The following is a 16,704-nucleotide window of genomic DNA, read 5'->3' on the forward strand; positions in this document are numbered from 1 at the left end:
AACCCTAAACACAAAAATAAAAAACTGCAGTCATCAAATATGAAGCAAGTTTTTCTATAAATACAGCGCAAAGTCATAAACGAAACTTACCTGCACGCACCTGTTGACTTACGAGGCACTTGAGCTGGAGCACCTCTGTCAGAACTAAAATCTAACGATCCCACATCGTTACTTGAACCATCACTGCTGCTTGGGGTGAAGGGGCCGAAGTGTTTGCTACAGGAGTCAGCTGTAGCGGCGGGTGGCGCAAAAGGGACAGCATTCTTGCAGAACTCTAAAGCACCTTCAGTTGAAATTTCACTTGCGGCGGCGCCTCCACACGCAAAAAAAAAAAAAAAAAAAAAAAAAAAAAAAAAAAAAAAAAAAAAAAATAGAGAGAAACAAAACTGAAAGAGGAGTTCTCAGTGAGTAAGCCAGATAGCACTGGCTATTTGTAATGCACCAGTATTAAATTTTGTGGGAGATTCAGTCATTGGAACTCCATGTCCAATGGCCTGTGGCGCTGTACTGAAAAAGTTAACACGCACTGAATGCACGGTACACAGGTGTTTTTGCATTTCGACCCCATCGAAATGTGGCCGCCGCGGCCGGGATTCAATCTCGCGACCTCAGGCTTAGCAGTGCAAAACCAAAGTCACAAAGCCAGCATGGCGAGTCCTCACTGCTATCGAGCAGCACTTTACTTCTCCAGAAGAGTTTTTCACATTCTGGTAACAAATAGTGACTTCAATTCCAGGCGTTGTCATTTCAAGAACTGCAAGGTGGCTTTCCCTGCCAGTGTTACAAAAGTTCATAGGCTTTTCTTATGAATACATGCCAGAACCGCTATTAAATTATCACACATTGCACATTAAAATGTTGTCTTCACAGCAAGCAACTATGTATTTCCATTATTTAAAAAGGGTGCCTCTATCACAAACACATCTGCACTGTCCTGCCCGCAGCTGTTAACGTAGGTCCTGTTTTCAGTTACCTTTTTTTAGAGTACTGCACAGCGGATTATGAGCAGGATGTATGGTGCAGCCTTGCTTGCAGGGGCCACTTCACATTGGTGACTTCACATTTGTACTCATGCTGCACAAGGTCCAGTATAAGTGTCTTTCAGTGCCATAAATACACTGGCGTTCCCACACCACTTCCGAGCCCTGAATGGAGCAAAGCCTGCGTACTTACAGCACCACTGTGTCACCAGCAGAGCTGAATCACACTGCTAAGGCACTTGGAGCACTAACTGATAACGTCATATTCCACCATCACGGCTGTGTAAGGACAAGTCTGCACATGCCTTTTCTGTGTAACAGTGTCAATGACTAGGTTGCGTCAATCTCCGAGGCACCTTGGATGCTGCATCGTTGTATTAGTATAGTCGGCCGACACGATGAGTCTGCCTGAGCTTTTTCCTTTGTAACAGCACCAGAGCCTCACCAAAACCGCCTTATCAATACAACCACAATACACAAGGTGCTCGGGGCCCTGCATGCTGGTAGCGCTGCATATGTTGCGTGTAGGAAGTGGTGAGCCAGAACAGGACTTCTCCAATTTGCTTCTTTCCTCTTCGTCTCGTACGGCAGTGCTACAAGTCAGCACCACAAGTCAACAGTGCTACAACCAGTATCAACAGGCCGCTGAATATTTCTGAGACACTGAGCACTCAGCAGTACTAGCGTTACACTCTGCCGGCTCGGGTGGGTCACGACGATGACGAGCCATCCTCCTCCGTCTGCTCCTCTTCCTTTTGCACAGTTGGAAGAGTGGCTGGGTGGAAGTAAGGATTCTGCAGCGAAGCTGCCTGGTTGGCCTTCTCCTGGCTGGTGCTGTCCGAGGCCTCCACCTTGCTGAACAAGCCCAGCTGGGTGTGCCCCGTGAAACGTGCCTCGCGCTCTATGTAGTACAGCAACACCTCAAGGAGCTCGGGACAGTCGCGCCACTCCGAGTATGGCTGCAGCTCGTCTTGCTCTGGGAGGCGCAAGAAATGGGATGCCACCAGCTCTGAGTCGTACAGTACCACCTGCATGAAGTGGCAGTTGAGCCAAGTTAGTTTCTGAAAATATCCACCCGACTACTAGTGAAGTCTAGAAGCGTACGGTGAGGGGCTAGTTGGTATGACATTATTAGAACAAAGAAAAACTGCACAAAAAAGAACAAGACAGAGAAAGAACCGCCCGTGTCGTGTGGTTCTTTCTCTGTCTTGTTCTTTTTTGCGCAGTTTTTCTTTGTTCTCATAACGACTACTAGTGAATGGTTGCACTCAAAGTGTGTGTGGTCCAGTGAGCCATCTCGACAAGAAACAAACTCATTCTCATAGCTTGCAACAATAAAGTCTTGAGCTCTGCAATCACAGAGAATGATGTAAGAGATTCATATTTACTTATAACATGCACTGCCAGCATTTCCTCGCCCCATTCAGCGCCCCATTACCTTTGCATGGGTGTTTGCCTATGGCTGCTTCCTACCGTCCCTGCACCTCTCCCTTTTATACATTGAACAAGACAAAGCAAAGAATGATCCTTTGCATCCATTTAAGTTTACAAAAGTTGAAAGGTTAATGTCTGGGAACCCGTGGTTCTCGCATGAAGCAGACAAAGTAACACAGAAATAATAAAAAAGGGCTTCATAGAGGAAAGTAAGTTGCTGACGAAGTTTTTAGACCAGCTTGCTGATTTGAAATTTCATATGGCACCACCACCAACTCCACAGAGCTATAATGTAAAACAGCAATTGAAATTTTTGATGTCGTACAGTGTCTCATTCGATTTCGCGAATGGATCTGCTTGCCACGATCCGCAGTGTCGAAAACATGGAGATCGCAAACCAAGATGCAGCCATTCGAGTGTTGCCCGTGCTATCTGTGCCCCCACTTACGTTGTTGAAGTGGTTTCTCCCCTTACCAAGCGCCGTACAGTCACTGCGATGAATTTCATTGACTCGGCGCTACACTAAAACTTTGGTCCACTACTCTCAATATGGCACGCTGTAGCCAGCGGTGGTGCTGGGCAGTATGCCGTCATGTGGAACCTTGCCCTTGATATGTTCGTACCCGTAGAAGATTGGGCATGCGATCACGTGTACAGGCTGAAATGACAGCAGCGCATGTGATGCGGAGTTTAGTTTCTCAAGCAATAAGCCGCGGCAACTACTAAGAACATATACCAAGTTCTTACGTGTACTGGTAGGAACAGCGGAAGCTTGCCAGGGGGCACAAAGCCTAAAAGCTCATAGCTAAATTTGTGGAGCACCTCTTAAGCTGACAGCAGTCAAAGTCGCATGTGCGATATTTGCACTTTACAATGATGTGCAGCATCATGGGCACACAAAAACTAAAGAGCAAAATAGCGACAACGTGCAGGCCGTCACTGAAGAGGGCACGCCGCTGACAAGCGGCTTGCTAGTATATAGGCAAGTGCCGTGCACCCACATCATGGTGCCGCCGTTTTTTCTTTATTGTTTCTTGTTCGTCTGGTCTGCGTCGCCTCCTTCTGCTCCTCCACGTCATCATCGCTCTCCCCTCCCATCAGCTGCCACACCTCATGGGGAAGCCCGCTCACCACTGCGCTTGCGTGTGCGAGTTTTCCGTGGAAGCCGCATTATAACCAGCATTTCATATTGCGCAACTGCACTATAAGCGGTATGCATATACACTTTCAAGCCTGCCATGTAAACCCAAAGCTAGTCTTGTGACAGTTGCTTGCAGCTACCAAAAAAGAAAAAGAGATGTGCGTCTAAGAACAGCGCCGGGAACGAGGTGCCGCCGTACTGCGTGTCATAAAGATGGGGGCCATCGAAAACTTACTTTGTTGCCATCCTGTGCACTCGCTTTCATTTGCGAGGCGATTAGTTGGCTTTCCGAGTGTCGCACATCTGCTCTGAATAGATCCACGCCAATCCGCGCAGGGGCTCCCGTGGCGCATGTGACATGTGGTACTGTGCGAGTCCCTACACCGAATATTCGTAAGATCGAATAGCAGACATTCGATTCACGAACCAAATTATTCTGGTGTTCCCTATTTGATTCGATTCAGTGATATTTTATATTCACACACCTCTGGTTATAAGCTATAATGCGTTCCACTTGTAGCCGCGGGGGTGCAACTGGCTGAGCACACACAGAGACCTGGCCAGGACAGCATAAGGTGCGTGCACGTTTCTCCTCTCATCCACCAGCTCCTTTACTTATCACTTCCACTTGAGCTCAACTATGGTGGCTTGCACCTATAATGAGCGTGTACCTTGTGCTGCTCCCTTTTCAAGTACTAAGCCAAAGTAGCAGTGCCTGGTGCTCGTGCATGGTCATACAATGCCAAGTCGCATTCACTGGAAGCTCAAGCTGATAAAGACTACCCTACGTTCTCATGAGCTGGCCCATTGGTCAGCGCGATAGTATGCAGCATACCCAAAGGGACGCTTTTTCCTTAGCGGCATGTCATAAGGAGCCATCCTCCTGCAGCGATGTGCTGGCAACGACCCTTCTCCCTTTTCACCTTTTGCGAGAGGACCTCTTAGCTTTCTGTGCGCTCTGTAACTGGGTGTTGCTGTAGTTTTGAGGGTTGCCAGAGGCAAATGAACCTGTTTTCATTAACTTTCAGCAATAATACGTTTCTTGTAACACAGTGCTCAGCGCCATTTGCAGTTTGAGCATACCTGTAGCTCACAAAGCCCAAACTTATAGTGATTAGTACGCTTGTGATGAAACGAAACAACCTTTTGCTTCCTCCACCTTGTGTTTCATTCTGGCATTATCATCACTTCAAGATTTGTGCCATCTGGCAAGAAACTGTAAACACTTTCTTGGCTCTCAGTGGCATCTCAGGCCTAACAGGGTCAAAACAAACAACTGATCTAAATAATCAGAAGATAACGCTCATACCGTGTCTGCAGCTTTGGATCAGACAAAGCAATGGCTGATTTTACTATTTCTTTTTACTGTCACAGAAGAGAGTAAATTGCAAGACCGAATTCATCATCGAAGTGGGCAGTCTGGTTGCTGCCATTTTTTGTGCAATCACGCTTTCCCTGGTGGAAGTTGCCGTGCGGACTTGACAAGCAAAATTTTTTTACTGGCCGAAAACTGACTGCGATAAGTTACGGTAGATCACTCTCCGTAGACAAAGCCTGTCGCTCGTTGCCGTCACATGTTGCTTGATGATCACGTGTATGTGGTTGTGCCTTTATGCAATGCATATTAGACATTTCCACGTGCCGAAATAAACGTAGCCCTATGCTCAGTGGGATTGGCCTGGTGTGCGTGGTTCTCAGTAGGCTTAAACGGATGCACACTACTTCAGGTGCTTTGCCAACTGCTCTGTGCACGCTTTCTCCCGATATGCTTGTGCTATTTTGGTCGCTAGATGCAACGTACTGGTCGTTTGTTGCAACTTAATACGTTTATTGTCTTTGTAGTAACATGTGAGAGCAAATTTGCCTCTGCGCCGGATTCAAGTGCAACGCAAGATGCGGGAACATTGCAGAAGGGCAACGTATCAAATGGGAACATAATACATGGGAGTCAATGGGATTCCGGTGGGGACCACACGAAAGCTGTGTAGCAGCCGGGAAAACGCAACTACGAGGAATGTATCGACAGAGTTCCACTGTATTACCACATGTCACACTAGTGCTATTCTGAATATTTTATCCCACAAACTATTAGTGACTGCCGCCGCCTTCCCACTTGGGTACTGCCGTCTCCAATAATGTCCTCTTCGGGAATGCTGTTATTGGCACTGTTGCTAATATCACTCTTGTCTCTACCCACAGGTCAGAAGTATGAAAATTAAATTGCTGGACTACGTACTACAGCTGCCAAAGATTCCAGTGACCCCAAGACAATAGTGCCTGGAATGTGCACATCAAAGAAAACTTGTGCAGTTTTGTGTTCAGTATATACAGTGAAACCCATTTATAACAATATTCAAGTGCCACGAAAATTCCATTGTTATAACTGGGTTGCATGAAAAAATTGGCTGTGGTTTAGCTCTGGTTAAACCTGTTTGAATTGCGAAAGCAACGTTGCAACCTCTTTCTCTCAGTCTTCCTGGCTTGCTTAGCTTTCGCCTTAGAATTTGACTGTTCCGAAGCAGTAGAGCAACTAGATTCAGATATAGACTCTTCGTCGGTAATTTCCATGGCGAGACTGATCAACGAACGCGTAGCGCACCGCTATATATCCCAGTAAAGCCGCCACGGAGCGAGCGCAAGGCAAGGAGGTCGTCATATCGATGGAGAGACCACCTGTTAGGTGCGGCGCCAGCGTCATGCGTCGTCATAGCAACGGAAAGAGCTGATGTCACACCACCTGCGAAGTGCAACGCTGGCTCTGGGCGGGCCACGGCATACGCAACGAGCGGTTAGACATGGCGTAGTATTGCTTTCGCAACAAAAAATTTAAATAGGGGATGGCATAGCTGTTCTGGATGCCTTGGGGAGCACAGCTTCTCCAAGGCATCCAGGTGCTCCACGTAATGAAGCGGAAGATCCGTCGCAAAAACAAGGTCATGAGGGACTCCTGCAAGGACAACGTTGAGGCAGCCTGCCCTACCGTATCAATGCTGCTGTCGTTATCCGATGCAAGCACATTTGCGACGATTGCTTGATCAGTTAGAAGCCCTTAGTTTTCAAATCTATAGCAGTGCATTTTCTCTTCACTGGCAACATCGTGTATTACTGATGGTCAGTGGGCAGATCAGCCATCTTCTGTTTTGGCGGAGAGTAAAACAAGGCTGAGAAACAATGTGGCCAAGAACGACTTTGACACAACCAAGAAAGACGAGCACGAGCGATTTATTCTGTTAGCAGAATTGCGCAGAATAAGGGCCATAGAGTAAGGAACCAACTGTGAGGTCACAGCGAGCAATCTGGGAGCAGCGCCGGCAGCAATGTCAGGGCAGTTGGTGCGGTCCATTCGTGTTTCGAAGGGTGGTGCGGCGCAGAGGTACGGGCACAGCCCATTCGTGTTTGGAGAGGTGGAAGAGCGACGAGAGAGATGCGCGCGGCAGCAGTTGGGGTGGCGGGCAATTGTGCAGCGGCTTGCATTTCACTTCTTTTTTCTTTTCAAGGATTTTGCATTCCATTACCTTTCGGCACGGACACTCCGCAGCCAGACTTCATCATTATAACCGATTATGTGGCATGGGGACAATGTAGTAAGCGGGTTATTTCCCCGTAGGAAACATACAAAAGTTGACAGTGCAGCAGGTTTTCATTGTTATAACCTATATATTGCTAAAACCGATATCGTTATAAGTCGGTTCGACTGTACAAGCATCTAGCGCATGTATGCCCGACATAAACCCTTGGAAATTTTTTGTAAGTGTGAGGCCTTCGCGTGTCAGCAGACAAAAGAGTCGTTTATTGCAGGCATGAAACCCAAACAGCACGCTAGCTTGACACTGAGGCCCACACAAATCCCCACACAACTCCACACAACATTACTCAGCAGAATAGACATGACAATGCAAAATAATGTGGACAAGACAGGATGCAAACAACCAGCCATGGACAGTGCGTGTTGATTCCACAGAGAAACAAACAAAATAAATTTCCACATTTGTTCTCTAACTCTAATTCAAATTTACATTCTGGATGTATTTTGTAACCTTCCTAAACCACTTGCCAGTTTGCAGCATACAGCCCAGTTCCCACTGTTATGTCATTCAAGCCATGAGTGTTAACTTGGCACTTACCATGATACATGAGACTGGTAAACTTCTAAAAGATGGCCAGTGCAAGCTGTGCTCACCTGAAGTCCGTACCAAAGTTGCTCATGGGTGACTCCTCGTGGCAACAGCCAGTCAACAACACGGCGGGTGTTCAGCAGGGAAATCCGCTTGGCTGATGGATGGCTGGCCAGCCGCTGGCGCACCTGCAAATGTCAAGGTACGGTCCCCAGTCAGCAATCTCGATGTGGATCACCTAAAAAAGTGACGGTCACACAAATAGGTGCCTTCTACGACTTGTCTCTTCTTCTCTAATAACTGAAACACCTTGGGTAGCAACTCTCAGGCGCCATGTGGCACACTGACAGTACAGCTCTTGTGGACCACCCTCACCATAACCTTCACCAGATCAGTCACTTGTTTCGGAAGTGCCAATGGAAGCAACCAATGATTTGCCTCTTCCGGATAGCACTCGAGAAAGTGCCTTCAATGTTTAACTGCTCATATCAGCAGTGAGAAAAAAGAAAAAGGAAGAAAGCATTGCATTATTATTTCTTCTTCATGGTGCATAGTGTATATTTATGTTCTCTAAGTGGCAGCGACACGAATAGTCACGCACCACACAAAGACTGTTCTCTTTACTGGCGCTGCCAAAGAGCAGCACCCTGATGAACAGTCGGTTTGTTGTCAAGACAATGCTCAGGAGACCACCACGACATTATGGTGCAGCAACTGCAGAGGTGCACCATCACATTATTACTTTGCTTTGTCAACAGTCAACAGCTTGTACAGGCCAATGCAGGTGCTGAAACATCATCTTACTGTCAGAAGTTTCATGCTCTTACAGTGCTGCACCTACAAGATGCTGATTACTAGAGGAGAAAAAGCTAACTTATAAGTGTTCGGCAGTTATTTAAAATTGTTTCACTCAATGAAATTTCAAGGATGTTCCTTTCCTCCATTACTTACACTCACTGAGCATGGTGTTTCAGACCATAATGATTACTAGGTGATGGAATAATATTACACGTCTCTGAACATATTAATTAAAAGTCTACATTTATCTTGAATTGTCAAAAAAAATCTCGCAGTATCATTTCTTCTTTGCATTTTTTTCCCCGCTTCCTGTAATTACTACATTCACAGTGTGCATAAAGCTGCAAAATTGATACAGTAAAAGAGATACCGTTAAACCTGGATAGAACAAGATTGACAAATGCTTGAAAATTTTCATTACAAAGAGGTTTTCGGTATATACAGTTTCAGCATGAAAATCCAAAAAAGAAATGCAGAAATTAAACGAAGGAGGAACTGGAGGTAGACAGACCTCAGCCAAAACACATTTAGTGGCAAAAAACTTATTTTGCTCTGTTGCTTGTTCGTGAAGGACGGCAACACTGAACGCTCATAAGACATTGAGGAACACAACGCTGCTCATCATCGTCTAGCAAGCCTGCAATGTGGCGCAAAACATCGCTGGCACCCAGCACTTCCTTCGTGGAAGGCAAAGCAGATGATGAATAGACCTCTGAAGATCCGTCGTCGTCACTGTGACATCGGACACTTTCAACCAGCGCCTCATCCGAAATCTCTTCGATAGTGGCGGCGCAGTTGTCCGCATACAAAAAATTGCAGGGCTGCATGTCATTTGGGGCAGCTCCACACAATGAAACCTGAGCTCCGGCAAGATCGGGTGGGCCCTGAAGGCTCCTCCTCTCCAATGTCAATTGCTGCAGCCTGAACTCTCCATTTATCCTGGGAATGGTACAGCAAAGTGACTGGATGCGTGGACACGGGATCACACTTGCACGCGCACGCAACACCAAAAACAAAGAGCGAATGACATGATTGCGAAGAGAAGAGACAAAGAGAAAGCTACAGTACTTCTAGTAGTGTCGCCTGGCGTCAGGTTAACGAAGTGAAGTGCAGAGACTTCTGCAGCAACCAAAGAGTGGCGCTGCCAGTGTGCTGATGGGAACCCACAAGCAGCAGCAACGTTACTTAGCACGAGCGACAGGATGAGTTTTGAAGGGAGGAGGAAAGAAGCACACAGCTCTGGTGGCAAGAATCACGTTGCCGGCCTTGCTGGCTCGAGGGACACAGGGGGTGCCTGAGTGCGTGTGCAGACATGCACAAGCCAGCGTCATCCGTGTTGTCCCTCACTGCCCTCTGTGCCAGTGGTACTCTACAGAAGCCTCGCTCTGTCTCCAGGGCTACGTGCACGCCAAGTGTGATGACACCGATGCACCACTTTGCATGCCGGCGGCGGCGGGACAACCGCAGGAGATGCATGCAGTGGGTGCTCACGTTAAAATAAAAAAATTGGAGGCAAAATCACTTGGTGGTCAGTGCGGGGAATTTGTTATTACAAGGGTGTCTCCTGCTGCCACTTTGTTACATAGAGGACACAAATACATGTGCTCCTATGGAGTAATGGTGGGGAAAGAAAAACTTCAGAATATCGAGGAATTTGTTGTATGGAGGTTCGTTATAGGCAGGTTTAACTGTAATTAGAACTCCTCATATTCACCCACCCAATTATTCCTAGCATGGTTTAAGCATTGATTTACGTGGAAGGATATGGTCACGCAGATGTTAAAGGGACACTAAAGGCGAATACTAAGTTGACATGGACTGTTTGAATATCATTCCAGAAACCTCGCAACGCTTGTTTCTTGCCAAGAAGAGATTTAGTTTACAAGAAAATTGCATCTGAAGGGTCTGAATACCTTTTTCGAAATTCAAATCTTCCGCCACCCAATCGGGGGACTGGTGACGTATACAGTCAAACCCGGCTATATCGAACTCTCAAAAAAACGCCTATCAGTTCGATATAGAGCATAATTCGATATAAGCCTGCTAAATAATTGGATGTCATAAAAGCACATACCATTAATAAAATAATTTTATTGAGGAAACTAGCTTAGTTTGGCATAAATTAGTCCTGCATTTTCTTCTGCGTGGGCAATTTCGCTGCCTGCGACGCACGCGCTTCCCCACGTTGTCTAAGGAGTCGGAGCAGCTGAGGCCGCAACCTTCCGCATTCGCGCAGAAGCGCCGGACTAATGCGAGTGCACCAATCACTTCGGAGGATATGGGCAAAGGACCGTAGTTGCTTTCCTCAATGTGCCTACTGTCATTTGTGCTCGGTACGATGTCGACGATGTAGTCTTCGTTTCCGGGCTCTACCGTGGTCACGACACCATCATCTGCACTCACAAACTCGTCCACCGTTGATTCGAATGTCCCGGAAGTTTTGTCAGCTAGCTCCAAACTTCGGCAACACCGGCAACGGCTTCATCGCATTCATCAGAATTTAAAGTCCTCACCGAGCACGCGGAAACCGGCACGTATGAAGAACCCCTCGTACACGGCCGTGCGTATGCGTCGGGCGCCATGGGCACCGGGTTGCGAGTCTGGCCACTTTAGCCCTAATCGTGCCGAGAGTGCTCCTCGGAATCTTGCACGCTGCGGGGACATCCAACTTCTCATCGCGTTCGACGCGATTTATGATTTCGAGCTTCACGACGAAAGGCGAATTCTGCCGCTTCATCACGGCAACACTGCGGGAGAAGGCCCACAAGGCGCAAACACGATAAACCAGAGAAGCAGCCAGACAACTCGCACTTTCGCCATCTTGCACGAAGAGAGCACAAGAGCTTCTGATTGGCTGTCTGAGCAAGCGCTGTAGGCGGGTCAGGATCATCTTTTGCTGGGGAGTGTCGCTAGATAGTGATCTAAAGATAGGAAGGACGCTTGATTCTGCAACCCGTGTGGGAGCACGGCGAAGCGTCGTCAGGGGAGAGGGGTGGCAAGTGAAAGATAGAAAAAGAGGGAGGATGGTGGCCTAATAGACTCCACTATGCGCGACACGGGGAGTGTCGACGGCTCGCCCGAACAGCCCGAGATAGCGCGGTCACGGTAGGGAGAGCGGTTGGATGGAGCCGCGCCGCCGGGTTTCCCCGCTACCGCGAGGGAAAGCCAACCTCTGGGGGCACATTTCCGCCGCTTGACGTTCGATATATCGGGAGTCACTGCAATATTTGTTCGATGTAAGCGTAATTTTTGCTATATATACTCATTGTAACTATACCGTGACCAGAAATTGTTCGATATATAGAATAATTCGATGTAAACGGGTTCGATATAGTCGGGTTCGACTGTACGACATTGCTGCCCTCTGCTGCCGTCGGTGAGTAAAATGGCGCCCGACAGACGGCGGCACCGAGCCACGACAGAGCGGCGGATTCCCCACTGCAGCTTCTTTTCGGTCAAGTGGCGCAGACCTTTCGGGCATCCTACGACATCACATGGCAGCTGAATTCTCTGCTACTTGCAGTTTGTCCGAGTTTCGCGAGCCAGCAAAGCTAGTGCAACACTACGCAATAACTACTGAAACGCGAAAGCACGGGTGGCATGGAGTGGAGCGGAAACGAAACCTTTCGACCACCCACGTCGTTGTCGAAGGAAATTTCAATGAGTTCTTTTTTCTAAAAGTGAAATAGAACTGGACAAGTAGCATTTCATTTCATCTTATAGTACAATACAAGGATGTTTTGTGGAATGAGTGGTTGAGTACTAGTGACAGAATTTAACTGAGGAGTGCTTTCGTCATCGGGCAAGTACTTGAATGTCCCGGGTGAGTCTAATAATGTCCTGCATTTAGCTAAATTTCTCGATTATTAAGGCTCAGTTCGCGATAGTATTGACGCCTTAGAGATTCCTTAGTACTAATCTATCATTTTAGCTTGACTTAATATATGCCTTTAGTGTCCCTTTAAGACAAGCCCTGTGATCGCAGAATGCAACGAAATATATAGGTGCAACTCAAAAGCACCTGTCACATACATATGGAACCCAGACTAACATCATTAAAAAAAGAAGGAACATGTGACAAACACTACAGAAACCATTCAAAAGCAGAGTAAAAGCCAATTCGGTTTCGTCTCGTGCACCAGTGTAAAACTCCCACAACAACACTGCCGCCAGTGCAAGAAAATCACCCGCAATCATTTGGAGAGCATGTATCATGCCGTCCCACACTTTCATTGCCTTGTCTGTTCAAAATAATTTTTTACATCCTGAAGCTCCACTAAGCGCATTTTGCATGATTTGGGAATGCGACGAGTGACTGCTAAGTTTGTGCCCAGACTTCTCACCGAAGAGCAAAGGGATCGTCGTGTCGAAGCCTGTCGTGCAATGAAAGATGCAGTCACAGATGATCCAGAGTTTCTCAACAAACTCATCAAGGCGACTAGTCATGGTGGTTTGGGTGCGATCCCGCAAGTAAACAAGAAAAGTCAATGGTAGTCACTTGGCTTGCCTCGTCCAAAAAAAGCTCGTCAAGTTAAATTGAATTTGAAGATGATGCTGATCTGCATTTTAAAGGAATCATACACTCAGAATTCGTCCCTAGGGCAAAACCAGACCATTAACCAACAATTCTATTTTGAGATGTTGAAAGAGCTACGCAGAAGTGGTGGAGCGAAAACATCCGGCATTGTGGAATTCTTGTGAGTGATTCCTGCAGCTTGACAATGCTCCCGCGCACACTGCTCTCAGTGTTTGCTGGTCTTTGGCCTCAACACAGATGACTACCTTGAACTGCACACCCCATTCGCCAGATTTGGCTCCCGCAGATTTCTATATGTTCGTTCTGACAGATGAAAAAGGACTTGAAAGCCAAGCGTTTTGCCAATGTCGACGAAGTCAAACACATGTAATGTCACGACGTCACTAGCAGGTATAAAAGAGGCCAAATCTGCAAGGTGCTTCCAACAATGGATAGAACGTTTGGACAAGTGCATTAGTACTAATGAAGAATACTTTGAGGGTGACTAAAGTTGTATTTGAAAAAAAAAAAAAAAGATGTCCATGCTTTTTATCAGGAAATACTGGTTATTTTCGGGTCCCCCTTGTATTTAGACGTTGAAGAGAAAAATTATTTCAGCGGTGTTAGTAAATTAGCCTTCCATAATACCAAAGAAAGCCAGTCTTGGCAGTAGAAGCCACTTGGTACGCCAGAAAGAAATGCAAAAACAGAACATGGGTGATGCCGCCACATTAAAATTCCCGCACCAGCTTGCCGTGACATCAGTTTTTTACCATCACACTGACGTCCAGCCCAAGGGTTTTGGCGTGAAATTCAAAAGTGAATCTTTGACCTTCATTTTCTCTTCTAATAATCAACCTATAACAGCTGAACCAGTTTATAATGACCTCGCAACTTCTGAAAAAAGTGGTCACTATATCACTACTTTGTTATGTGTGGGCTCACCCTTAAAAATGAACCACACTGAAGCTGGTGTCAGCAGTTACAATTTGGCAGCACTTTGGTCCGAAAACCAGATTTTCACCATCATTCGTGTTCCCGGTGCGTTCCTGCACCTAGCTGCAAACTTCGATTAGAGACGTCCATCTAAAGAATGAAATGCATTGTCATTAAGTTGTTTCAAAATGCCGCCTGGTTCCGATCGCCTGTTATTTCTAAACCGGAAGGACAGCTGCCATTTCTTATTCGAGACCTTGTGATATACTCTACTACCAGCTGGACATGCCTGCATACTGCACAAGAGAGCGAAGCGTTCTAGTTGGCTGGAAGCATAAACTTTGGAAACTAGAGTGGCATGTGCTATTCTGTAAAGGTATCGGACATCGTGGTCACAGCATTACGACTGTGCGTCAGCCTCACAAGAGCCATAAAATATTCTGATCTATGTCTCTTAAAGGGCCCCTCACCAGGCCCCATAGCAAATTTTGGTTATACGCTGGAAGTTGTTAAGTGTCCTCTAGGGAGAGTTCTGCTGAAAAAAATTTTCAAATCGGCTCATTAATAGCCGAGATAGAAATATTTCAGTGCCGCAAACCCATGATTTCAGGAGATGAGCTCCACTGCATCGCGAGACACTCTCTCCAGTCGCCCCGTCCAGCCTCCGCAAGTGAGATTCCTTCCCTGCGTCCTCCCATAACAGGACCTCGAGGATTGCGTGACACGTACGTCACGGGCCTCACCTTCATTTTTTTCTCCTCACTTCTTTTCTTTTCTCCCTCACTCCCTCCTTCTTTTTGTGGCATTGCGCTTTCCCGCTGACAGCGTTGTGCGCAAGCTGTTGTCATTGTCTCAATTCGCACAGCACACGATTTTGCACGCTGTGCACGAGGACACATAACTAGCGGCATAATTCAGTGCTACGCGAGTACTGAGGCAGAACAAGCAGATCGCAGAGCACGATCACGCGCTGGAACACAGTAGAATATGGCATAGTTTTGGCACCTACACACGTGACTGCACGAACGTGGGAACACGCAGACAAAGTGGAAGTACATCTCTCTTGCTTCGGTGCGAAGTAAAACAAAAAACATGCAGACATTCCATTTGTGTGTTTCATTAGTTCTCTAAACTTCAATTCGTCAATTCAAGCAACAGATCACAGAAATAACAGATGTTACTTTGAATAATTCTCGAAGTCACGTGTCACCATGAACGACGTCACATTACGGACACAAGTACGTAGGTGCAGGGACACGAGGACGTCACTGTTCAGCTTGGCGCACAGTCGCCGGGAGGGAAAGGGAAAGCGGCATTTGGACTGAAATTTCAGACCTTTCCATGACACCTAGCGATGTAATTCTTTGCAAACACGATCGTTAGCGCATTGTATGCTCTGCGCTTATCAGCTCAAAATTGCCAAACCTGGTGAAGGGCCCTTAAGGCTGAAAAAAAAGAAAGAAAAGAGATGTTTGAAAGATAGAAACACCACTGCGAACTGTTTCAGCAATCGGCAATGCACAAATGAAGCACTGCCAAACCGTGATCTCGTGATAACACGTACAGTCAAACTCACATATATCGAACTTGCAAAGAAACTGGAATTAGTTTAGAAATTGATTTAGTTTTGAATTAGTAATTGAATTGAATTAGTTAGAAATTGACAATGTACAAAACGCACCTCATTAAAAAAATGTTCTTTACTTTCTAAATAGATGTACTGTGGGCACATTGGCGCGAGAAACAGTATCCGTTCTTCTGCTTTTTCACTTTGAAAGCATTGTTGAGCATACGCTTTTTAACGCTGTCGAGTGACTAAAAACAGCTGAGCCCACAACCTTCTGTGGACATGCAGTGGCGGTGAACAGCGCATGAAGTGCTTCGAAACACGTGGGCGGGTCAGAACTCATTGGGTTCTTGGAATTACTTTCGCTGGCGAGATCCCTAGCCAGATCGGCAACAATGTCTTCGTCAACGAGCTCTCCGGTAGTCGTAACGTGGTCGTCAATGGAGACTGTAGCTGTCTGTAGTCTGTAGCTGCAGTCCCATCACAAACGGCACCCGAGAACTCAGACAGCTGGCTTAACAAGTTGTCAAGTTCCTCGAGTGGTTCATCAATGTCGAGAAGTTCATCACAATTTTCAGATGAGCTGGTGCCAGCCTCGCCGGAAACACCGAGTCCGCAATGACGGAAACAATTTCGAATTGTTTCTTTTTTGACGTCGTTTCAAGTTGCATTCAACATTGTTATTGCACCCAGGAGATTAATTTTCAACTCCCGATTATTGCGAAGGTTAAGCAATAGCCGTTGCACAAGGCACTTTCTGTAGCCTGCCTTCAATGCATAAATCACAGCTTGGTCCCGACGTTGTGTTCGGTGGCAGGAAGCGAAGCTCGATGTTGCTGACACTGACCTTACAGTGGTGAGCAGAACAATTATCAATGAGTAAGCAGACCTTTCTACCTTTGCTTAGCAGGTCGGTGTTCCAGGATTTCAGCCACTTGTCAAAAAGTTTGCTTTTCATCCAAGCTTTTCCGTTGGACCTGTAGGTCACCGGGACAGAGAGTGCATTCTTTAGGAACCGCGGCGATTTGCTCTTTCCAATCACGAGTGGTCGAAGCTTGGTCGGCCCATCAATGTTGGTGGCGAGCAACACCGATATCCAGGCTTCATTAACTTTCCTGCTGTGGCACTTGTCATCACGACACGTCAGCGTCTCGTTTGGGAGCATTTGCCAGGACAAAGCTGTCTCATCGGAATTAAATATATCAAAATAATAAATA

The 16,704-nt window shown here is 46.7% G+C and overlaps 1 protein-coding gene across 1 annotated transcript in view; it reads right to left on the reverse strand.

Moving 5' to 3' along the window:
* Positions 1-650: 650 nt before the first annotated feature.
* mTerf5 (mitochondrial transcription termination factor 5) overlaps positions 651-16,704 on the reverse strand; it is a 43,337-nt gene continuing 27,283 nt past the window's right edge. Inside the window, exons 6-7 of the mRNA XM_050187501.3 lie at positions 7,736-7,858; positions 651-2,008 (exon numbers count right to left, since the gene is read on the reverse strand). Coding sequence (XP_050043458.1) covers positions 1,691-2,008; positions 7,736-7,858 — 441 coding nt within the window. The 3' untranslated portion in view covers positions 651-1,690. The remainder of the gene's footprint in view (positions 2,009-7,735; positions 7,859-16,704) is intronic.

The sequence above is a fragment of the Dermacentor andersoni genome, chromosome 2 (assembly GCF_023375885.2).
Source record: "Dermacentor andersoni chromosome 2, qqDerAnde1_hic_scaffold, whole genome shotgun sequence".
Classification (NCBI taxonomy): domain Eukaryota; kingdom Metazoa; phylum Arthropoda; class Arachnida; order Ixodida; family Ixodidae; genus Dermacentor; species Dermacentor andersoni.